General features: G+C 40.3%; 1 protein-coding gene across 4 annotated transcripts in view; it reads left to right on the top strand.

The window, feature by feature from the left end:
- LOC124717111 (upstream stimulatory factor 2) overlaps positions 1 to 24,985 on the top strand; it is a 64,949-nt gene extending 39,964 nt beyond the window's left edge. For all 4 annotated transcript variants that reach the window (XM_047243828.1, XM_047243829.1, XM_047243827.1 and 1 more), the window contains one exon: positions 22,159 to 24,985. In XM_047243828.1, coding sequence (XP_047099784.1) covers positions 22,159 to 22,356 — 198 coding nt within the window. In that variant the 3' untranslated portion in view covers positions 22,357 to 24,985. The remainder of the gene's footprint in view (positions 1 to 22,158) is intronic.
- The last annotated feature ends 917 nt before the right edge of the window (positions 24,986 to 25,902 follow it).

Here is a 25,902-nt window from a genome sequence, read left to right as displayed (position 1 = left end):
TGGTCTTTTCAGATGAATTGTGTTTTGTGCTCCATCACACAGGTGGCCGTTGGCATGTACGGTGTAAAACATCTGAAAACAAGCACCGAGCAACAATCATCAGAAGGGTTCAGGCATTCGCTGGGTGATGTCATTCTGGAGAGCATAGTGGATCGACTCAAGCATGCCACTGTCTTTGGGGCCGTGTCCAACCCTACATTTAATTTGTTTTTCCTCAGCACGATGGCAATGTTTCACACAGCTCAGAGTGTACATGCATGTTTCGAAGAACACCAGGATGAGTTGACCGTAATCCCCTGGCCACCAAACTCCTCAGATTTAAACCCAATCGAGAATGTGTGGGACTACTTCGATTGGGCTGTTTGCATCATTGATCCTCCACTGATAAACCTAGTGCAGCTGGGCATGGCCCTGGGGTTGGCATGGTTCCTCGTTGACTCTCATACTACTAGTCTCACAGCAGTCTGCACTGCAAAAAGTTGTTATTCAGGTTGTTCGTGGGAAGAACGACTGCCGGAAAGCCTCCATGCGCACTTGAATCTGTCTAATTTTACATTCGTGATCTCCTCTGGAAGTATAAGTAGGGGGAAGCAATATATTTGGTATCTCATCCAGAAACGCACCTTCTCGAAACCTGGACAGCAAGCTACACCACGATGCAGAGTGCCTCTCTTGCAGAGTCTGCCACTTGAGTTTGCTAAACATTTCCGTAATGCTATCACGATTACCAAATAACCCTGTGACGAAACGCGCCACTCTTCTTTGGATCTTTCCTATCTCCTCTGTCAACCCGACCTGGTACGGATCCCACACTGATGAACAATACTCGAGTATAGGTCGAACGAGTGTTTTGTAAGCCACCTCCTTTGTTGATGGACTACATTTTCTGAGGACTCCCAATGAATCTCAACCTGGCACATGCCTTACCAACAATTAATTTTGTATGATCATTTCACTTCAAATCATTCAGTACGCATACTCCCAGATATTTTACAGAAGTAACTGCTACCAGTGTTTGTTCCGCTATCATATAATCCTACAATAAAGGAGCCTTCTTTCTATGTATTCGCAATACATTACATTAGTCTATGTTAAGGGTCAGTTGCCACTCCCTGTAGCAAGTGCCTATCCGCTGCAGATCTTCCTGCATTTAGCTGCAATTTTCTAGTGCTGCAACTTCTCTGTATACTACAGCGTCATCCGCAAACTGTTGTCAATATATTCACTAAGGACTTAGGTCTCATCCAAAGTAATGATAAGAACTTTTTTATATTCATGTCTTTGTGGGTGCTTTCTCTCTGGAACTTACTGTATTTTGCCATCCCTTCTTGAAGATACGTGTCATATCTCTGTATGATTCTCCATGTGCAAGCAAAAATAACAGGTCCACACAATATTTGTGCACTTCTTAAAATAACTTCTAAGGCTTTCATTTGCGAGTATTACTTGTCATTAAGAATATGTAGGGACACACATCACTCCTATTTAGTGGTACATATTGCCACATACCATGTTTGACCGAAAATGGACATTACTTCGTTAACCCTACATTTACTATTCTCAGACCTTACTAAAGTTTATGCAGTTAAAAGTTCTCACCACATGGCAAACTTTCTACTACACACTGACTCTTTCCAAAAAGAAGTAACAATCCTCAGCCCTATTAGTGTTTCATCATTTATATCTTCTCTGTATTAATTGGTCATTGATCTGTCAATAGGCTGCACACACTAACTAAAAGGGCCAGTGTGCTGGCTGGCCTGGGTATTGATTTTAGGTAGTTTCCCAAATCAAACTAAGTGAATACCGGGCTGGTACCCACAGTATGCCTCAGTTAAATGATTTGCAAACATTTAGAAAACTTGTTCACACTTTCACGTGGGGTAGCAATAAATGCAGCATGATGGAATGCACGAATTCCAACAGAGGCATCTGGCCACCGTCTAACGCTAACATTGCCACATCCAGAATAACATGCTGACCCCATGAAGACACAAGACAAGACCAGGAAAAACAAGAAGGTAACTGGAAATTGCCCATCTAGCTCATAGCACGTCACTCTGTGGATATTATCTGGTGCCATAAAAATGCCTAAAAGTCATTCATACAGGCTTCAGTCGCACTTTAATTATTAGGTTGCAGGGCTGTCAGACTGATCATACCTGAATAAATAAATAAAAATTTTAAACAGTGACTAAAACATTGAAAAATCAAACATTAACCGTCTTAACATTGCGAGTTGTATGCTTTTTATTATTTTGACAGAAACTTAAAATTCCAGATATACTCAGGCAACTTTGGAAAGAATAGCTCACTATAGGCATTTCAGTGCTCATAGTTAAATGTTCAGCTACTGGAGAACATCCAGTATTATGTTTGTAGCCTGACTGCTATGTTTTGTTTGAGGTATTTGCCACCAAAAATGTAGTTTTTACTGTGTGAAACTATGGATACCCTACAACAAAAGTTGTGCTTTCAGCCTGTGTCCTATATTGTTGTTTAGGCAGTGCTTGTGAGTTTTCCAGTGAATTTAGCAGTGCAGAAAGTTAAGAAGAAAGTGATTTTACAAGTCACTGAAAGTCACGACAGTACATCAGTTCACTGACAACTGTTCACCAGTGGTACAAAATACACACATCCACTTTTCTCTACCCAGGTCCTCAAAGATTTGTGTTCACAGGAAATCATTGTGAAATATATGGTATGACTTCATATCTACCCAGAAACTAAAATTTATTAAGTTTCAGGATATTTTGGTTAAAGTCCAGTGGACAAGTATACTTGGATTTTATTAATGGTGATCTTCAAAACTTTGTAACTCATCATTTTGAGCTTTTAAAAACTATCCTTCTATGTCTCTATGTAATGTCATTCATTATAGGACATAGTACATTAACATTTTTTGGAACATAATTTGAAGAGAAATAACATGTTAAGGGGTTAAAGAGCACACGTCTCAGAATAATTTGTAATGCTGTAACAGTTTATCTTTGCCATGTTATTAATAATAATTTCTCAACTCTCATTTTAAATCTGAGTGAAGCATTCAATTACTTGAATAGAATTTGACACCACTTCACAGAATGAACCCTGTGTTGGGAATGAACCTTCACATAGCTGTGGGAATCTACATCGGTGGAGCTGTTGTGAAAGTAATGGTGTAGCAGGAACTCAGTTGACAGGGCTAATAGTGTCTCTGTGTTATATCTATGATTTACTTCCAAAGTCCTGATTGCGATAGGTGCGTTTGGAACATTTTTGTGCTTGGAAAAAATTTTATAGGAAGTATCATTCCTTGTTGAATAATTTGAAATTTCTGGTCACATTAAAACTGTACACAGGACAGGGTCTCAAACCCTTCTCGTCAGCAGACAGTATTCGTACTGACTGCAGAACTATCCAGACACAATGAGTCGTGACTGATAGTTTAAATTTGCCTGCCTCACTCCCACCTAAGCGGATGTTTCAAAACAGATTACACGCCACTGTTTAATGATATTCATTGTACAAATATTCTTTTTTATTTATTGATATTCTGGTGACATAACTGACATTCATGCTACTGTAGGAAAAAATTGCTGTGTGCAGATATACAGAATGAGGGCAATATTGCCAGTGTGGAGCCAGCCACACTAGGTGGGGCTCCACATGTACCTACAAAACTAGCAACACAGATAGCCTGCAGCACTCGAGAAGAAATTACGATCGGCTTGTATCTGGCCCCCTACCACTTGACTTGCTGAAACATCAATCGCAGAGTGGTTTCAATCAGAGTTTAGCAATAAAACTCAATGAAACAAACAACATACAGCTCCATACTGCTGTGGAGATTGTTATTTAACTTGGTCAGCAGGTACAGATAGTGTTGATGTGATCTTCAGTGTGGAGACTGGATTGATGCAGTGCTAGTGTGTCCTGTCATGCAAGCTTCTTTGTCTCAAACTACTGCAGCCTACATCCATTTCACCCTACTTACTGTACCCATCCCTCAATCTCTCTACAATTTTCGATCCTCCAATACCAAATTGACAAGTCCTTGATGTCTTGGGATGTGTCCTGTCATCCAGTGCCTTCATTTAGTTATGCCTCAAATTTCTTTTGCCATCAATTCTTCAATAGCTCCTCATTAGTTAATGTTACCCATCTAATCTTCTGCGTTCTTCTGTAGTGCCTTATTGCAAGATCTTCTATTCTCTGTGTGTCTGAACTGCTTGTCATCCACGTTTTCACTTCCATTCAAGGCTACACCCTGGACAGATAACTTGGGAAGAGTCTTCTCAAACACTAAATTTGTATCAGATGTTAAGAATTACTTTTCTTCCCCCCAGAAATACTTCCATGCTATAGGCAGTCTGCACTTTATTGCAAATCTCATCTCTTTCCTAATCTAACTATCTCAAAATTGCCTGATTTGACTATATTCCTTACCCTTGTTCTGCTTTTTTAGATGCTCATCTTGTAACCCCTTTTCAAGACACTGTTCATTTTGTTAGACCGTTCTTTCAGGTCCTTGGCTGTCTCCAACACTTGCTCCTGACAATGTAATTCTGTCAAAGATTTTATTTCTTCTCTGTGATCTTCAGTTTCTTCTCCAAATTGTTCTTCGGTTTCCTTTACTGCTTTTTCAGTGTGCAGATTGAACAATATCAGAAATAGGCTGCAACAGTGTTTCACTGCCTTCCAACCACTGTTTGCCTTCCATGTCCTTGGACTCCTGTAACTGTGGTCTTGTTTATGTGTAAGCTGTATATAACCTTTTGCTCCCTGTATTGTATCCTTGTTCTGTCCAGAATTTCAAAAAAGAAATGAGATGCAGAAAGGTTAGGTCATTCTTTAGCCAATGTACACTATTAATTTGTCATCATAGCTGGAAATATAAGTGATTATTTAGTAGCAGGAAGCTCTTTATAGTTTTCCAGTGATTCAGTTAATTTCTGAAGTAGGCAAAATTAGTTACTAACAATTTATCATTAGCTACTGTGAGTTACTCAGACTCTGATGATACAGAACATCCTTTTGTAGGCCAGAGACACGAAAAGATCAGTTTTGCGTAAACATCCGTTATTGATACTTTAAAGTCTAAATGTCGAGTGTACATATACTGAGTACTAAATGACAGGATGAGTGGAATTCTATTTGTGATAACTTTCATAAGGCGGGGCAACAAATTTGTTGTTTATTCGTCCACAGATCATTTTACAATAATGTTAGACATTTTAGTTAATAAAACAACAAAAAATTATTAAAAGCTAGAAAACGTGCAGGGGTGTAATTACTTGCCACATCAATTTACTTGCAAAACTAATATTGCACTACTTGTTCACACCTCATCATGAATCACTGCACATACATCTTTTTGGCTGAAATCAGGATCATGAGACTATCCAGGGCTAGCAGACTAATCAAAGGTACAAACTCAACTTGTGCCAGAGACAGCTCAGATGATAGCTGAGCAGATCTACTAGTGGTTAGCAGCCAAGTGTTTAAACCGTAATTTTCCAAAGACTCAGATTTGCAATTTCAGACAAACAGTAGTTATCTGCCAGCACCAGAAGTAGACGTTAATGATTATTTAAAATTCCTTGGTGTCCATTTGGATAACAAGTTACAACTTAAGTTAACAGAAACATAAAGTAACCAGAATGAAAACTGCTTTTATCATAGCACAAAAAAGGTGAACATGTCCTGGGCAGAGTTAGGGATATGAAAGAAGGGAACTAGCTTTTTGACTTACCTGGTAGCTTCAAAGACACATTTGCACTTTTTTTTACAAGTTAACCTCTCAGCTGCAAGATGTTGGTACACCTAAAGTCCCTGATCCTGTGCCCAAAATCCTGAAAATTCCCCAGCTGTAGCAAACAGTGTATAATATTTTATTGTGGTTCCCAACTTTTACTGTACCATAATTTTGATATTAGCCTACCATAGCTTTGCAACCAATGTTGTTTTTTGTTCATTCAGATGACAATCAATCGGGTACAAGTCTTTAATTGTCTTTTGGACCATGTTGCTTGAGCTGGGCATTGTTACTTTGACGTCTCTACAGTTACCTGCCTGCTATAGCTGAAGCTGTCCGGTATAGCTTAATGTGTCCTCAGAGCACACAAGCTTTACTCCCTCGTCAAGGTCACACTCCTGCAGGTTGTTTTATGTTTTAGTTTCAATTTTTTAAATTTTGTTCTTTTTCTGTACAGACATTTTAGTCATATACACATGAGACTGTATACACAAACATATCAAAAATAACCACAAATACTTTATACAGTGCACACAAAAAAGCAAACTTAAATGCTGAAAAAAGAACTGTGAAGCAATTTTTGGGTTAGTTCAATTTTATGCCTGGTCATTGATAAAGGTTTAAATGCTCTGTTAAACAATATATCTTTTTGTAGAGGGCCGGGCATAAGTCTGGTTTGGTTGAACATGCAAAACAGTGCTTGTACAATTTATCAGTGATTTTTAGCCACTGGTGAATAAAATCTTAAACATATAAGAAGTGAAATGATAATCAACTGTAATAATTAAAAACCAGTTATGTCCAAATGCAACTCTTAAAATGCAATGTATTTCTATGAAACACTGTTTCATGTGCAGATGCATGCTTTTTCGCACATAAAACCTGAGTGATGAAAGATTATTGCAAATGCTTCTTTAATTATTGTAAGAATAATTTTTTATCATCATGTGTGTTGCTTTAAAATTTCTCAGCATGTGAGATTAGCACGAATCTGGTTTTTACATACATTTTATGTGCAACTTTAAATTGTCATATTGTTGTGACAGATAAAGCTTTCACAGTGCAGGACAACCATTAATTACATGTGTTTGTCTAACTTCTTACAAAATTTGAACTGATTCACACAGGTTTAAGGCATAGAAGTGGTGTGTGTAAAGAACCTCTCAAAAAATGTAGTTTTTGCACATGAAATCCAAAAGAAGCCAGATTTTTCAAACAATTTAAACTTCTCTTAGACGAAGGTCGGATACACCGTTGGACCAAATTTGAACCATCAGTCGAGGAGTTCTTTGTTGGCACCAGCTCCAGTTTGACATTAAAACGTTGCTTAATATACTGTAACATAGCTACAATCAGCTATCGGAATGGCTATACAAATGGCTGCTGGTATGGACTAAAACAAAACTTTTCTGTCCAATGTTCCTAGCTTAAATGGAACCAAGCACCAAAATCATTGTGCTCATCGAAGGACAAGATGTTGGCTTATGTTGCATACTTTTACTATTTTCCATATGAAATCATCATGTGAGGCAGTACATGCAAAGTAAATATAGTATTAATAATTCAGTGGCAGTGAGCAATAACAGTATGGCGTGAGGTAAGTAACTGTACATATTTCGGGGTTCTTTCTAAGGATCTTGTAACACTCTCTCTCTCTCTCTCTCTCTCTCTCTCTCTCTCTCTCTCTCTCGCTCCCCCCCCCCCCCCCCCCCCCCCACATTTACTCTTCCTTTTTGCAGTAAAAACCATTTTCACAGGAACTGTGACTTACACAACCACAATACAAAACAAATTAATGTAGACTTGACTTCCTTGTCTAGATCTTAGAGTTGTGTTACCGACTTCGATACAGTTGTATCCAACAAGCTCCCATCTAACAAAAAACATGAAATAGGAATTTTAAACAGGTTCAAAGCAAAATTACAAATGTGCCTCAGTAGTAATGCTTTCAACATACTGAGTGTCTACATTCAAGAACTGAAAAGTCCTGTTACCTACATGGTAGGTAGCAGGTGTGTGACTAGCAGTAATGTCCCAAATTCCATTCCCAAATTCCATTTGAGGACAAGACACACAATAAATGGTTCATTAATTTCTGAATAAATTGTAGCTAACATGTAGCAGAGGTGCTCCTACTACTATTTGGTATTAATGGTTGGCTTTTCTAAAATTACATGGGAAGAGATACTACACAATAAACTCAGTTTCAATGTGGGCAACAGGAGGCTAGGACCACTGTTGTTTTGTCACCTTAGTTACATCAAAATCAAACGTTCTGTTAACAGGGCTCAGAATTTTATTTGAAAAATACCAGTGCAGTCAAGTAAATCTTTATCACCAACAGAGAAGAAAAAATAGCTATTCATTATAACTGACAAGGCAGCACCTTTGTGTCATTCCCCTCCCCCTCCCTAGACACACACACACACACACACACACACACACACACACACACACACAGAGAGAGAGAGAGAGAGATTTTGCCATTGTGGGGTGGTTTGTGTGCTTCAACAATATATATAACTCATAAATATACCGTAGGTGCAACCACACTGGTGAGGTATCTGTAGAGAGGGCAGGCTAACTTATGATTTCTGAAGTGGAGCTGCAGTAGGTGCAGTAATATTTCACAAGGACACACTGTGTACTTTAGGATGATGGTGTTCTCACAGGTAAAACATTTAGAGGGTAAAATAGTTACCCTATTGGATTTCCAGGCAAAAGCTCCTCGGGAGGAAGTAGTCATCAGAAAAAAAAATTGGTCTTCCGCAGGTTAGAGTTAGGAATGTTGGCTCCATTAATTGAGTGAATAGGTTAGAAAATTTGAAAAGAGAAATGCATAGGTTTAAGTTGGATACAGTGGGAATTACTGAAGTTCAGTGGCAGGAGAAAATAGGGCTATCAATACAAAATGGTGTAGGACTCTAATTAAACAAACTAGAGATGCAGGTTGACTACTATAAACAGCATAGTGATTTCATTATCGTAGTCAAGATAGAGAAGAAGGCAAGAGCTCTCACAGAACTAGTAGGTCCCTACTAGCTCTGCAGGTGAAGAAACTGAAAAATGTATGATGGGATAAGAGCAATTATTCAGTGCATTAAGGGAAACAAAAGTCGAATTGTGATCGGAGGCGTGAATTTGTTAGTATGAAAAAGAAGAGGGGAAAAAAAGACTAGGATAGTATGCATTTGGTGAGGTAAAGGAGAACATGCCGGAGAGAATTTTGCACTTTGCAGGTCATTCCAAGCAATGGTGGTATATGTGAATGAGACAGAAGATATCGAAAGGTTTTGAATAGATTATATATCCATAGGCAGCTGTGGAATCTGACAAGAATGGGATTGAGGTATTGCCGACTGCTGACAGTAAGTCTGAGCCAGCACAAGTTGCCCTGCCTATTGGAACCTTGGCCGACCTTCCGGAGATATCCAGATAAATGCAGAGGGTGGGATTGCTTGTCATTGGGATCTCCAATGTTAGGCGGGTGACAGAGCCCCTCAGGGAAATAGCCAACACATCGAGAAAGTAGGCCAGTATCCACTGTGCTTGCTGGGGGATATTGTCAGAGGTGTGAAAGAGGCTCTGCTGGCAGTGATTGAGTGCACTGGATGCACTTGGCTGCAAGTTGGGGCTCATGACAGCATGAATGTCTACCAGTTGGGTTCACAGGCCATCTTCAGTTCCTACAGGTGGCCAGCTGATTTGGTTAAGAGAACTAGCCTCACTTGCAGAGAGTAGAAGCAGAACTATCATGGTGGAGGCATGCTTATAGAAGTAAACAAAATATAATATCTACTGAGATTACTACAGATTCAGAACGTGAAATAATTTGTGTGAAGACAAGTGTTAAAGATGGATCAGATATGGTCAATGGATGTGTTTATAGACCCACATCTCAGCAGCAGTATTGACAAACCTGTTGAGGGGAAGCTTGGAGAATGTTTCTGTGGTGTCAACGCCAGACACCACACTTGCTAGGTGGTAGCCTTTAAAACGGCCGCGGTCCATTAGTATACGTCGGACCCGCGTGTCGCCACTGTCAGTGATAGCAGACCGAGCGCCACCACACGGCAGGTCTAAAGAGACGTACTAGCACTCGCCCCAGTTGTACAGCCGACTTTGCTAGCGAAGCTACACTGACCAATACGCTCTCATTTGCCGAGACGATAGTTAGCATAGCCTTCAGCTACGTCAATTGCTACGACCTAGCAAGGCGCCATAATCCTTTGCTATATATATTGTGGTTATAACATGTACCGTCAAGAGAGATGTTCTACAATTGTGGATTAAAGTTAAGTATTACATCATCTACGTACTTTATTTGCAATTCTCAAGATACTGTCCTGTTCCAGACCTCACGCCAGTCAGCGTGTAATTAAACGCGTGCATTTCGGCCTCCTCTAGAAACACAGTGTTGGCTCTTCTGCCAACACTACAGTTTCACTTACATTTCTTGGTCAAGTTTTACTAACAGGCAGAGATTAGCACAGGAAGTAGGGACGTTGTAATGTGCGAAATTGCTCTAAGTGCCTTATCCGAAAAGTTAATCAGTTGCAGGTATTCAGAGAACCAACTTCTGAAGGTATCATCTTAGATCAGCTGCTACACAGACCCAAATTTTCGATTCTGCATGAAAGCTGATCATAAGGCCCTAGCAACATCATTGAATACAGTTGTAAATACGAATACAGTGAGAGGCAGGAAGATTTTTCTGTTTCGCAAGAGTGACAGGAGACAGATTACCTGAACATTGCATTCCAGCACTAACAATGTTAAGCATCAGTGGGCAAAGTTAAAGAGCATTATCAGTACGCTTTAGACTGGTATGTGCGGAGCAAAGTTGTGAGGGATGGAAAAGACCTACCGTGGTTCAACATTAGAAAGCTGCTATGAAAGCAAAGATCCTCACAAGTTGTTGCCTAGTCAGAAACCCTGCATTCTACCATCTGGCAGCCTGCCCAGCTAGCTGTGCGGTATAACACTCTGCGTCCTGAGCAGGAAGGCGTGCCGGTCCCCGGTACAAATCCACCTGGTGGTCCGGTGTGCTGGCCAGCCTGTGGATGGTTTTTAAGGCAAATGCGGTGTGGTTCCCCTTATTCCGCCTCAGTTACACTATGTCGGCAATTGCTGTGCAAACATTGTCTCCATGTACGCATACACCATAATTACTCTACCACGCGAACATTGTAGTTACACTCATCTGGAATGAGACATTCCCGGAGTGGGTCCACTGGGGGCCAAATTGCACAATAACCCTGGGTTTGGTGTGGGGCAGCAGTGGGGTCAGTGGACTGCTGCACCCTGTTGTGGGGTTGTGCACCACTGTGGGCTACAGCGGAGATGAAACATCTCCATTGTTTCTAGGTCCCCAGTTCGGTACATACATACATACCATTTGGCACCTTCAGTACTGTTCTCGCTATGTCTTGTCCACAAAGGACATCGCCATGCAGACGTGCAACCTCAAATTCAGCACCGTGGTTGTGAAATCACCCAGCCTCAAGGTAGTGCCCCTGTCTTCTCCTCCAGACGTGGAACATGCCACCAGACTGTCGCTTCATGGGGCGAAGTCACCATCTACATAACTGGCAGACCGGAAAGGACAGAAGGGATACTCTCGTGAAGACTTCCTACGTCCCTCCAGCCAACTAACATTTGAGTCTTCTACCAACCAGAAGAGCTCCAAGAAATCAAACAAGGGCGAACAGTCATCTCCTTCGCAGACTCAAAGATCCTCTTCGACGGGGTTGCCATGTAATACCCTCACCCAGCTGCCCTCACCCAGCTGACCTCTTTGTCACCGTTGCGCATCACCAACCATTTTTCTACCCTAGAGTTTGCAGGCTGACAGGAGAATACTGACGCTTCTGTAGACCTCATCGAGCAGTATCTTCTTCCCTCTGTGCCCTGCAGCAGCGAGTCTTCAAAGGCTTGTTCTTGGCAGCCACTGAGGTAACATCTCTTCATTTTTTCATCATCATGATTCTCCTTCAGTGGAATGTTCGTGGTAATTGATCCGGGTGTATACGACCCGGGACATCCGGGAAAAACCCGGGAATTTTTTCATCCGGGAGAAAACCGGGAAAAACCCGGGAATTTTTTGGAATTCCGGGAACTTTTCCTTGTTTTAGTTACCAGTTGAATTTTTGTTATTTTGACTGGTAAGAACCAATACTCCAACAAAGGATATTACTGTATTCCACGTCTGCAGAATAATATTGCAGCAACAAAACATTAACAAGAGGAAGAAAAACGAAAATAAAACTTAAGCGGCAAAGAAATTGCGCCATATACAACAAAACACAGTGCTCATACAAGCGTCTGCCAACCAAAGTGTGTCAAAGGCTTTAGGAAGAATATGCAGTGCTTCCTAACAACAAATTGCCTCCTATGAGTGTGGCATGACAGCTGTTTACATTTGATTCATTTGAGGAGTTGCGGGCGGGCTCTTGCGCATGCGCAGTTGAGTCGCCTATGGGTAGTACCTTCTCCCGCTTCTGGCTACAGATGTGTGGCTGAGTGCCACTATCTAAATCGCTCCGATTCGTAAATATCGTAGATCCAGGGCTGATGCACAGAGCAGTCTGAGTTGTAGTGGGGAGGTGGGTAGTCTCCACGTGACCTGTGTTTACGTTTAGTGATTTTGCTGTTTCCTCTTCGTTTATTGCTCTCACATTAAATGAAAACAAAACGGATTTCTGTGGCCGGGAGCTACCAAATTAATTAAAATACGTCCGCATAATTACGGAAGGCTAAAATATGTTGTTAGTTCCAGGTTTTGTTTCCACCTTTCTGACAATCAAGCATTAATCACCTTGCAGAGCAATGAAGTTATTTTTGTCGGTTTGCTAAAGAGATTGGGCGTTTATTAATATTTTGCACTCAGGAAGTCAATTTATTTTAAACGAAGTGTTTAATCTCACGCTGTTGGCTAGTTTCAACTATTCGCTGCATTTCAAGTGCACATTTTCCATCTTCTAGCTCGTATGACATTATGCCATAATAAAGAACCAAACATGAGATAATACAGTACTGGTATTCTAGAAAATTTACATCCAAATCTGGACATACCATTTTGCACTTTAAGCCAAATTACGCATTTTAGTATGGTTCACAAAATTATGATGCTCCTGAAGTATCCTTTGATGTCTTTTTTCTTTTATGACATAATGCAAGATTGCATGTACGAACATACGGGCTTCCTGCGTCATCGTAGCTGCGCTGGCGCGGTGACGCCTGTTATCTGGCGCTCTCTGGCAACTGCTGAAACGAACCAGTTTCTAATAGGTCACGGGAAAATATTGTGAATGATGGTTCGAAAAGTGTTACTTTCAAAGTAAATTTCCTTTTACGCAAGATGAACTATGTGGGAGCATGTACGATGAATTTCTTAAACCACAAAGCGTTTGACTCTCATGTAAAAATCAACTCCTTGAGGACGACCATCTAGAATAATTTAGAGCCTAGAAGATCAGACATTTATGTCGTTATTAAAAATTTTACTGGCACAATTGTGTCATGTATCTTAAAGTGTAATACGCACAAAATGATCAGCATTATATGTGGAAGCTTAGCTTCTCTTGCAGCTTATTAATCTTAGAGACCAATGTTATTTGTGAAAGCTTTGTTTTTCTTCTATCAAAACTATGTGTACTAATTTAATCCATTAACTTTTCTTTTTGTGTGTTCGCGCTACTTAAGAGTGATGGTTGACTACACTACGTGTCTTGTACTGTCATCAGCTGTCGAGATCACGTGACATGAGCTATGACTGACTTACAAAAGTGCGTCGCAATGTCGATTTCATTGCTTTGGAAAGTAACATGCAGTGTTTGGTGGAATTCGAATTTATACCTCCGTAAAACGAAGAAATGCAGCGTAAATGTTGCTGCACATCAAAGATCTTTCCAAAACGTGTTTTTTTCCCCCTGGGTTTCGTTTTCTAAAGTGCCGGTAAATTCTACGTCTGTTTAGAAAACCATAAAAATTCTAAGGATTGATAAGTTTTACAGTGCCGAGGAAAAGTATACTGTCATTTAACAGGGAAAAAGTGTATTTTCATCCGGGAGAAAGTGCATTTTCAACCGGGAAATCCGGGAAAAATCCGGGAATTTTTTTTTCCTTGTCCACGTATACACCCTGTTGATCCAACAAAGATAATTCATGGCTGCTCTTAGAATCACAGCATCCACTTGTTCCCTGCTTTCAGGAAACAAAATTGCGTCCTCACGAGTGCTTTGAGCTCCCGCATTTCTTCCCGGTCCATTTTGACCTTCCCTGAGGATGGCATTCCAACTCGTGGGGGAGTCATGGTGCTGATATGGGATGACATTCATAGTCAACCCATCTCCCTGACTGCCCACCTTCTAGCTGTTGCAGTTAGCATTTTGCTTCCTCACTTGACCTTTGTACCACTTACATCACTCCATCATTCAATGTCGCCAGGGCTGACTTCCTCCAGCTTATTGGGCAGCTACTTCACCCCTTTCTGCACTGCTCGGCAACTTTATGCGCACCATCCCATTTGGGATTCTCCCAGCACCTGTCAGAGAGATGCCCTCTTGGCTGATCTTCTTAATCACCTTAACCTCTTCTGCCTTAACACAAGAGCATCCACATTCCTTTCAGACTCCATGCACACCCATTCCCATTTGGACTTGTCCTTCTGCTCTGCCCAGCTTGCCCTTCGTCTCGAGTGGTCCTTTCTCTCTGACACATACTTGAGCGAACCTTTCTCGTGTGCTATCCGTTTGCTGACACCTACTCCACCTACATGCACACCCAAAAGGCAGCTTACTAATGCCGATTGGATGCTTTGCTTCTCTCTGGCAACCTTTGACAAACATCATGACCAGGTAGAATATCTTACAAACATTATCATTACCGCCGCAGAACGTTCCATTCCTTGGACTTCCTCTTTACCGCACAGTGTCCGGTTTCTTGGGTGACTTAGGCATGCTGCAACACAATTCACACGTGGAGATGTGCTCTCCGCATTTTCAACCGTCGTCCCACTATCTTCCCAACATCGTCCATTGGAAACGATTTTAGGAGGCTCGGGCAGCACCCTTCTCTTCCCAGAATCGTGAGTGCTACAATGCTGTCTTTACTATGAGGGATCTAGATCCCGCTCACACTTCATCCCAGTCCTCCGTCCCAGGGTGAAATGATGATGTTAACAATCAGATGTTGCAGAACACTTTCTGCTTAACACATACAACTGTATCTGGGCAAAGGGCACATTTCCTTGGCTTTGTCGTGATGCCACTGTCATACCCATACCTAAGCCCCATAAGAACTAAAACCTTCCTTCTAGCTACCACCCCATCTCTCTCACCAGCAGTGTTTGCAAGGTGACTGAACGTATGATTCATGCCTGACTGGTATGGTGGCTCAAGTCTTGCAATTTACTAACGAATGTACAGTGTGTATTTAGAGTGCGGCGTTCTGTAGACAATCTTGTTACTTTGTCCACACGTCATGAATGGTTTTCTGTGGAAATCCCAGCGTGTGGCTGTGTTTTTCGATTTGGAGAAGGCCTCGGACACCTGCTGGAGAACTGGTATTGTCGTACTCTTTATATGTGGGCCTTCCATGGCCGCCTGCCCTGGTTCCTTCAGGAACTTTTAAAAGACATGCATTTTCAAGGTGAGTGTGGGTTCTGCCTTGTTGGACACCTTGATCCTGGAAAACGGTGTGTCTGTGTTCCGTCCTGAGCGTCGTCCTCTTTGCTGTTGCCATTAATCCTATAATGGCCTGTCTCCTGCCAGGCATCTCCAGCTCCCTTTTTTGTTGACTATTTTGCCACCTGTTGCAGTTCTCCACGGATCTGTCTCACTGAGCGGTGTTTTCAGCGATATCTTGAACGTCTTTACTCCTGAAGCATCGGCAATGGCTGTAGTTTTTCCACTGACGAAACTGTCAGTATGAATTTCTGGTGGCGCAAATGGTTTCTCCCACCATCTTTACAACTTCGGCCTGTTGCCCTTCCATTAGTTGAAACTAAGAGATTCCTGGGACTCGTGCTTGATGGGAAACACTCTTGGTCTTCCCATGTGTCTTACATGGCAGCCCACTGTCCACGGTTCCTCAATGTTCTACGTGTCCTCTATGGTACTTCCTGGGGGTGCCAATTGAACCACCCTCCTCCTTTTGTGTGGGTATCTGCTCCCTTCGAAACTCAACTGTGGGTGCTTTGTTTGTACGTCTGCATGTCCATCCCTCTTATGCCATCCCAACACTATCCACCATCGTCGCATCTGTTTGGCCACTGGCACTTTTTTCACCATCCCAGTTCAGAGTCTGTATGCCAAAGCTGCTTAACTACCACCATGACTTTCTCTTCGGCAGGTATGCACCCCATTTGTCTGCCATGCGTGGCCACCCATCCTGTGCCGCCTCCTTTGACAATTCCTTTAATCACCAGTACGGGGCACGTCCCTCTTCTCAGTTACCTCCTGGAGTCCGCTTTCGGCACATGCTACGGCAGCTTAACTTCACGCTACCTCCAACTTTCCCTGTGGGTGTGAACCCTTCAACATCTTCACTACTTGAAGCGGCCCATGTTAACCTTGGCCTTCATTCTCTTCGTAAGGACACTACTCCAAGCCTCGCTCTATCACCTTCAGTTTCATGACCTTCGCATGGAACTCCGCGATGGTACCTTGTATACACTAATGGCTCTGGGACTGCTGTGGGGTCGGGTGTGCCTTCATTAGCACCTGTGTCTTTCAATATCGGCTACTGGTACACTGCTCAGTATTTGCAACTGAACTCTTTGCCCTGTGTCAGGCCACGGAGTACATCTGGTGACACACATTTTTTCAATTGTGTCCTCTGCTCACTCTCACTGAGTGTCCTTCAAAGTCTGTGCACTGTACACTGCCCATCCTTTAGTGCAATGGGTCCAAGAAAAATGTCACTTGCTCACTCTTGGTGGAGCCACTGTGATGTTTATGTGGGTTCCTAGTCATGTCTGCCTGCCAGGAAATGAGGCTGCTGTCACTGCTGCCAAGGCTGCAGTCCTCAAATCTCAGCCCACTGGTTCTTACCTTCCTTCCGATGATCTCTGTGTTGCTGTCTGCCAGCAAGTGATGTCACTTTGGCATCACCACTCGTACTCCTTTCATGGGAACAAGCTCTGTGGAATTAACCCTCTCCCATCAGCTTGGACAACCTCCTCTCGCCGCGAGGAGATCATTTTAACTAGGTTGCCTATTGGGCACTGTCTTTCGAGCCACAGCCATTTGGTAAGTGGTACTCCCCCACCACTTTGTGCACATTGTGCTCAGCTTTTGACAGTTCACCATTCTGCAGTTTCCTCGCAGAATGACCCTTTTTTTTTTAACCGCGTATGTTCTCAGTTGTGATTGCCGTCTGAGTTATCGGCCATTTTAGCAAATGACGTGCAGGCCGTTGACCACATTTTACTTTTTATCTATTGTAGCAGTATGGTGAAGGCCACTTAATTTTTGTTCTGGACCTCCATTTCTCTAGGGTGTGTTTATAGATCTTTCTCCATGTCCTTGTTTTTAGCTGTCTTCTCTTCCATTGATTGGGATTGATGTGTAGTCATTTTTAATTCCTCTTCATTTTCTCCAGTTTGAGATGGCCATGTGTTTTGCACACTAAAACAAAACGAAGCCAAGAGAGCTGTACTGCAAATTTAAACATAACCAAAAGACACAGACAAACAAAAAGCAAATGAAGTCAAAATTAGCATAAGGAGGGCCATGCATGAACTGTTCAGTTAATTCAAAAGTAAAACACTCTTTGCAAACTTGACAGAGAGGCCTAAGAAGTTTGGTCTTATGAAGAAGTTTGGTCTTGTGTTAAATCGGTAAACAGATTAAACCCATCTGTTCAGACACTTTGACTGTAAGAGATTTGGAGGATAATACAGAAAAGACCGAAATACTAAATATCTATTCCAAAATCATTTTACAGAGGAGAAGCATAATGTAGTTTCTCCTTTAAATCTTCACACAAATGACAAAATGACAGATGTTGAAATAAGTGACCAAGGGATATAAAAGCAACAAAAATCGTTCAACAGAGGAAAGGCCACTGGGTGTGACAGGATACCAGTTACATTCTACAAAGGGTATGTGAAAGAACTTTCTCCTTTCATAGCAGCAATGTACCTTGGGACTCTAGAAAAGCATAGCATTCCTAAGAATTGGAAAAAACACAGGTCAGTTCATTTTCAAAAATTATCATCAAAAAGATACACAACTATAGGCTTTTTTTTATCTGAAGGGCATCTGTTATAAAATTTTGGAACCTGTTTTATGCTTGTGTATTATGATATACCCAAGTATCAGTGCAGGTGCCGAAGTAGATAGCATGTACCTTGACTTTCAGAAAGATTTGGATACAGTCCGGCACTGCAGCCCAATGGACAAAATACGAAAAATGAGAATATCGGACAAACTGTGCGACTGAACTTCAGAGATTCTAGAAAACGGAACGAAGCATGTAATCCTCACTGGAAAAAATTATTTTCAGACATAAAAGTAAATTTGGATGTGCCCCAGGGGAGTGTGTGTGTGTGTGTGTGTGTGTGTGTGTGTGTGTGTACACACACACACACACACACACACACACACACACACACACACACACAAATTCTAGCTTTCGCAACCAACAAACGGTTGCTTCGTCAGGAAAGAGGGAAGGAGAGGGAAAGACGAAAGGATTTGGGTTTTAAGGTGTGTGTGTGTGTGTGTGTGTGTGTGTGTGTGTGTGTGTGTGTGTGTGCGCGCGTGTGTGAGTATATACCCGTCCTTTTTTCCCCCTAAGGTAAGTCTTTCCGCTCCCGGGATTGGAATGACTCCTTACCCTCTCCCTTAAAACCCAAATCCTTTCGTCTTTCCCTCTCCTTCCCTCTTTCCTGACGAAGCAACCGTTAGTTGCGAAAGCTAGTATTTTGTGTGTATGTTTGTGTTTGTTTCTGTGTCTATCGACGTGCCAGCGCTTTCGTTTGGTGAGTCACATCATCTTTGTTTTTAGAACACACACACACACACACACACACACACACACACACACACACACGGCCTACTCCGTATCACCGGAAATACAATGAGGCGTTGCACAGATGATGCTGTTGTGTACAGAGAAGTCGAAACGTTACAAAATTGTAGCAAAATACAGTGAGACCTGCTGACAATTGGCGCTTGCTGCAGGGAGAGGCAATTGACTGTCAACATAAAAAAAATGTAATGTATTAAGAGTACATATACATAAAGACTTGTGATTAATGAAAACGCAATAGCAGAACAACCACTAGAAGGGGGTCTCTTCCATAAAATACCTAAGAGTATGCATACGGAGCGATTTGAAGTGGAATGACTACATGAAATTGCAGGTGCAGCAGGTGTCAGACTGAGATTCATTGGAAGAATCCTCAGGAAATGTACTCCATCAACAAAGAAAGTAGCTTACTGGAAACACTGCTTGTCAAACTGAGATCCATACCACATAGGATTGATGGAGGATACAGAGAAGATCCAAAGAAGAGCCGCACAATTTGTTTAGGTTAATTTAGTAAGCCCGAAAGCATCACAGAGGAGCTTACCCAACTCCAGTGGCAGATGCTGCAAGAGACACGTTCTGCATCACAATTTGGTTTCCTTTTTAAAGTTCAGAGAGTGTAAGTTCCTGAAAGAGTTAGCCAATATGTTGTTTTCTTGTATGTATATCGCAGAAAGACTGTGGAGATAAAATTAGAGAGCTTAGAGCCCACACAGGCTTGCCAGCAATCCTTCTTCCTGCGAACCATCTGCAGCTGGAACAGGGAAAGGGAAGTGACACTGGTACAGAAAAGTATCTTCCACCAGACACTGTGAAGTGTCATGCGGAGTATTGTTGGAGCTGTAGATAATTTCCAACATTGGAGATACACACATCTCAAGCTCTGCCTATTTTGGTTATTTCTTCTCTCTTATGTGTTACAAAATTAGGTTTTGGAGTGACTCACCAGCATAAAAAAGTATTTATTGAACATAAGGGGCTTACCAGAATAGTGTGGTGTGCCTTAAAAAATTTCCTGCTACAGTCTACTCAGTCATGAACTTCATAATTGGGAACCATTCTCACCATGAAAGAAATGAAACATTCCACAGAATGAATGGCATTACTGGCTGGATTCCATTTGCAGTTATTCGGTCATAAGATTCTAGCCTCTATTTGATGCAACGTCAGTGACTTGCATGTTGATGTGAAATGGGGAGGATAACACAAACATTCAGTTCCCGAGCAAAGAAAATCTCTTAAAATCTAGAGACCCCACGATCTAGAGGCAGAGACACTAACCACCAGACTAAAAGCTGTAGACGTCATAATACTAGAAGGAAATGTGACCTGCACTGTGACTTCAACTTAGTTCAAAAACGTGTGAAATACAGTAGCACCAAATTCTATAACTCAATTCAAATTGGTACAAGCCCTAGGAGGTAATAAATTGTTCACAATTTCATGAAGAGTTTGGGCTTGAAAACACCTCATATCGTATAGGCAGGTGATTTTCTTATTTGAAGTGAGACAGGTACATATTTTTCACATTTCCGTTCACTGTTCCTGTGCTAGTTGCATGTGGTGTATCAAACACTTTGTTTACGTTCTACAACACATACTACTACCACAATCTGTAACATCATGATGAATGTAAAATTTGTTTCTTTTATTGCAGTATGCGGTGACAAAAATTATCAGAGTATAATTCTGCTTAGAGGTGAAAATATTCAGATCTGTTTAAAATAAGACAGCTATTCTAAAAGAAGGAACAGATTTCAAACATTCATTGCTTCCAGCCTACAGAAGATAGAAACACAATCCAATATTCCTGGAAAGAGAAAAGTTCAAATTTTTATGTATTCAATGTGAGCACCATATGTTACACAACAGGTGTCAAAATGGTGGATCATTTCCTGCCACACACGGAGCATTTGGTCTCACTGAATTTACAGTTTCAACAATGTAGTGCCATAGATTTTAAAGAGTGGTATGACTGAGGAGGATAAAAATGTAGTCTTTTACATAACCCCACAGCTAAGTCACAAGGTGTGAGTTCTGGAGACCTCACACCTTGTTACTTCTATCTGTGGGGTTACATAAAAGACTGTGTTTTTATTCCCCCATTCCTGACACTAAAGTCTGCAACATTGCATTGTTGAACATACGAATTCAATAACAAGAGATCAGCTGCTTTGCGTGTGGCTGGATTTGAGCCATTATTTCCATATCTATCGAGTAACACATGGTGCTCACACTGAATGCATAAAAATTTGAACTTTTCTCTTCCCAGGAATGTTGGATTGTGATCCTACTTTCTGTAGTTTGGAAGCAATAAATGTTTGAAATCTGTTCCTTCTTCTTGAATTATTTCTTTTGCCTTATTGTACATTTCTCTAACCTCTTCATCATCTGCATAGCTAGTTGACATATAAACTTGTACTACTATGGCAAGTGTTGGCTTTGTTTCTGTCTTGGCTAGAATAATGTGTTCTCTAAATTGCCCGTAGTAGCTTACCCGCACTCCTGTTTTCTTATTCTTTATTACCCATATTTGATTTTGTATTTACAACCATGTATTCACCTGGCCTGCCTTCCACTGAACTTCACTAATTCCTCCTAATCTTGCAGTGGAAACCCCAATTAGGAATACCAGAAATGTGGCAAAAGATAGATTGCGACTTACTGTAAAGATTACACATTAAGTTGTTGCAGGCGCAATTAAGACTTCTGATGGTGCCTGTCTGCAACTTGATCTTTCAACAAGTAGCAATCTGTCTTTTCCTATATTGTTAAAATATACCCTAATATAACAAAGCCACGATGGCATAATCAAGATACACAAACAAAATTAACTAGCTGTTGGACAGTGTTTATATAATTTTGTTTCTCTCTCTTGACAGTGCCACTTTGAATTTATTATATTAGGATATGTCATTTATAGATCTAAAGATAATAAACTAAATGGACACACACACACACACACACACACATTTTTACAAAGCAATGTATATTTTAGACAGCCGTATTCTAGTAGTACATATGTAACTATTTGTTACTATACGAAAACACAAGTGATCATCGTAACTGCTGCTAAATTGAGATTAGCACTTTCTTCTACCAGTCTCTTAAGTTCAACATACTATTAGAGAAATCTTTATGTAATTACTTAATGACATTCTGCAGCACATAGTTAGATCTCTTTTATCTTTGTATGAATGATAAACAGTTTGCATGTATCACAATATGTGATATCTATATTAATGATATATAAATGACATGCAGGAATAAAATATGTGTTTTGACTTGTTCCGCATCCTTGCATCTGTGGATTTATGAAATATGCATGAAGAATAAAATTGTTCTGCTTATACTAAATTTATGATTCCTGTATTGTCTACCAGAGCAAAGGCGGAATTCTGGCGAAGGCCTGCGAGTACATAAATGAGCTGCGCGAAGCCAACATCCACATGACAGACACTGCACGTCATCGTGAAAAGGAACTGGAACAGTTGAGAAGGCAGAATGAAGAGCTGAAACGGGAAAATGCAGCACTGAGGGCACGATTGGCGCAGGTGGGAGAAGGTGCAGCAGCTACATGAGATGTCGGAAGCGTAAATCCTCAAAGGGGAAGGAGCGGAGGTAGTCATTGGCTTCGATGAACCCATTGGCACTGGGTCACTAAGGACTGTGGACTCAGAGGGTGTGTTCCTGAAATTTGTACACTCCCTCCTTCCTCCGACAACACGTTAATTTGAATGTTGTGCTGTTAAGAGCACTCTTGTCAGTCACTTGTTGGGATTTACTTAAGTAAAACGGTTTCTATGACGGTTGTACATATGTCGTTATAGCTATAGCATGATATGTATAAAAGTTGTTTTGATTGTGGCTGTGCCTAGTGATTAAGGATGGAGATTGAAGCACCTATAGCTATGTTGTAAATGAAATTCTGAAAAGACCTGTTCTCTCTGTCACTGCATGTAAAAAAAAATAAAATATTTGTTCAGGAGATTAGTGTAATTCTTACAGTTGAACATTTTTTGCTAAAGTGAAACTGTCTGCATTTTTTGTGTCTAATTACATGTTACTGTTTTCCTGGAAATGTGTGACTGTTCCCTCATTAGGTAATCATTTACATTTTAAGGCTCCTAGTGTGATGCACGGGGAAGAAAAGCAATGTTTCACTTCATTTGTTCCTCAGTAGTAATCTGTGAACTGTAGTTTATAGTATATGTATAAATCTTAAGATTTGAAAATGTACTGTAGCGGCAGCATTAGCGGATGCTTAATCATACAGCTCCATAGATAGTTTAACTATGTGTGTGTGCTGCCCTGTTCATTATTATCTCAATTACTGCCATGCATTACACAACAGTTTCCACAGATTATAACTTCCATTATGCCAATAGCTTTGACTTTGACTGCTATGCATTTTTTTATCATTTGTGGTTTGCAGAAATCTAATATAAAGTGTGTAAGCTGTTTTTCAGGAGATTTCATTGACTATTATACAATTCAGTGGCTAAGAATTGTCTAATGAGTTTGATAATGAAAAGAGGAGAAAGTCTCTCATTTGAAAATTGTCACTTTATTGCACTGTTACTTTTGCTGCTGACAAACCAATTTTCCAGACAACATATTTTTCACATTTGCCATCAGTAGTGACTAAAATACTACCTGCACTTCTGTTGAGAATTGTAACCATTTTTGTTCGTGTGGAAACAGCTGTGATTGACTGTAAGTAGCCTGTAAAGTTGTTACTAAAAAGTAGAAATAATGTTCTGAAAAAAACTAAACTCTGTATTCCACTGCTGTGATTTCCCCCATCCATCATATCCCTGTGTGTAACAGTTACTGACCTGTACGGTGACAGAGAGGAATGACATATTGTCAGACTTAACCACCAAACTATGTGGTACTGCTGTATTAAATTATGTGCTGCATTAGAAATACAGTAGATTACAGAGATTTTTAAATTAGAAGTGAGTAGTTTTTATGAATTTCAACCCTATGCAATTCATTCAGAATGTACTCTCTTTAAACTTTAACCAGTTTCTTTTAGGAATAGTGAAATGATGCGAGATGTACCTAAGCAAAACTATGTCCAGTGAGAAAGGAATCCTGTATTCACCCATGCAAAAGTGGTTGTACTGATAAGAGAAAGACATTAAGTGTACTTGAAATAGTCACTTTTAATAATCTGTTTTATGGTTTTTTACAAGCTTTATTGGTATGACATGCAGTCAGTTTAGCCTTTCAAAATAAATAAGTCTTCTGCTGATTCAGTTGACATCTGTATTGAATTTTGAGTTCATATGTAAATTATGGAACTTTACATATTTTTGAGGTTCATATCCCACAAAACATTTGATGTACAGAATTTGTGCTTAGCAGATAATGTAAATAAGAGAAAAATTATATATACCTTTATTAATATATGTAAATATGCAGAGTACTTCCCTCCCCACCAAGAAAAAAAAAAAGAAAACATATACAGAGCCTGATCAGTGTGTAACATATACAGAGCCTGATCAGTGTGTAACATATACAGAGCCTGATCAGTGTGTAACATCATAAATATTTTATAATAATTTGTATGTAGTATTTACACAGACAGTTTCAGACTTTTTTTTTGCAAAGTGGTTGCACTGTTTCGTGCTCTGTATATTTTGTGATGTTCATTTATGTTGCATATTTGGAGTACATGAGGTTTATGAAGTGTGTCCCCTATCTACATGTGTGAATGTTACTTCAGGCCTAATAATGACAAGTTAAATTTGACTATACTGCTTCACAGAATAAAAGACAAGATTATGTGATAGAATGTAATATGTTTAATAGTCAGTTGTAACTCTTTCAGAGAGGTTTAAATTGAAATCCCCAGTTGAGAACTGTATGTAGCTAATTGATGTGTGCAATTATATGAAATTGTGTGTTCCTTACTGCTAAAAATCTACTTTTGTTTCATATTACTATGGACCTTGTGAGAACAGTGTTTACCTGCTTGATCATATGTACCCCAGCCAATGCCTAAACCTAAAAGTTAGTGTAATGTATCAAATGTTTAAGCATATTTGTTATGCGTTCTTGTTATAGTTAATTGAATCACAAATTGTTTATAGACATGAAATTCCTACAACACTAACCACACAATACAGTTGTATTGTTGGAGTTGTTCTGTATGCAGTGCATATATTATGTTAAATAAATTTATTGGGATAATGACAAGAATTCTTAATTAGAAGAATTAAAGTAATTTGTCTTGCTAGCGTAAGTTATTGACTGCTTCAACAACAAGTAATACAATAGTAAACCTTTGTCTAGCATTATTTGGGTGAGTGAACTAGGAAAGCCGTTCTGGTTCTACTGCAGGAATAAAGACATAACACTATGACACTATCATCAAAAGAATAAAAAGATGGAGGGTGTGATACATGTAGTATTGTTAGAGACATTAAAAAATCAGTTATTTTATGGGTGATTTCAGTGTTACCTTCTTTTCCTCCACAATCAGATGCTCTCTCTCTCTCTCTCTCTCTCTCTCTCTCTCTCTCTCTCCCTCTCCCTCTCCCTCCGCCCCACGCCTACTTGATGTTTTTGCCAAGTTTACATTATTCTTGTACCAATTTTGGTGCTATTTTTGTCAGTGCATCAAAATTCATTATGTGGGGAGTGCATTATCATTTTAAGATTATACACGAACCTTACACTTGAGGAGATTTGAAGTCGGAATACAGTTTTAACATTTAATAATTATCAGTTGTGAATTTTAGTAAGTGCCATCCTCAAGATTTGTGTCACTTTGCTACAGCAAAATTATAAATTGCGCATTCTCATTAAAAATCACCCATTTTTGCTAAAAACAGATAATTTTTTTTCTTTTTCTTTCTTTTGTGATGAAATTTTTCCATCCTCAGGTGTTGTGGAAGCTATTTGCCTGTGAGTCTATGTTTTCAGATTTCCTAAAATTAATTAAGATAAATCTATATGATACTTATAAGCTGTTCTTTCCATTGAAATATAGCACTATAAATCTTTGCACTCCATCAATCATAGAGTAGAAGACAGTCGCGCAGTATAGACGAATTATTGAACAATAGGAAGGCACATAAACAAGGTGATCAATATAGATCCCAGCTTTTTGGCCT

Source organism: Schistocerca piceifrons, chromosome 9 (genome assembly GCF_021461385.2).
Source record: "Schistocerca piceifrons isolate TAMUIC-IGC-003096 chromosome 9, iqSchPice1.1, whole genome shotgun sequence".
In the NCBI taxonomy this organism is placed as follows: domain Eukaryota; kingdom Metazoa; phylum Arthropoda; class Insecta; order Orthoptera; family Acrididae; genus Schistocerca; species Schistocerca piceifrons.
Note: the sequence above shows the minus strand (reverse complement) of the source record. Positions and strands in the feature narration are given on the sequence as shown.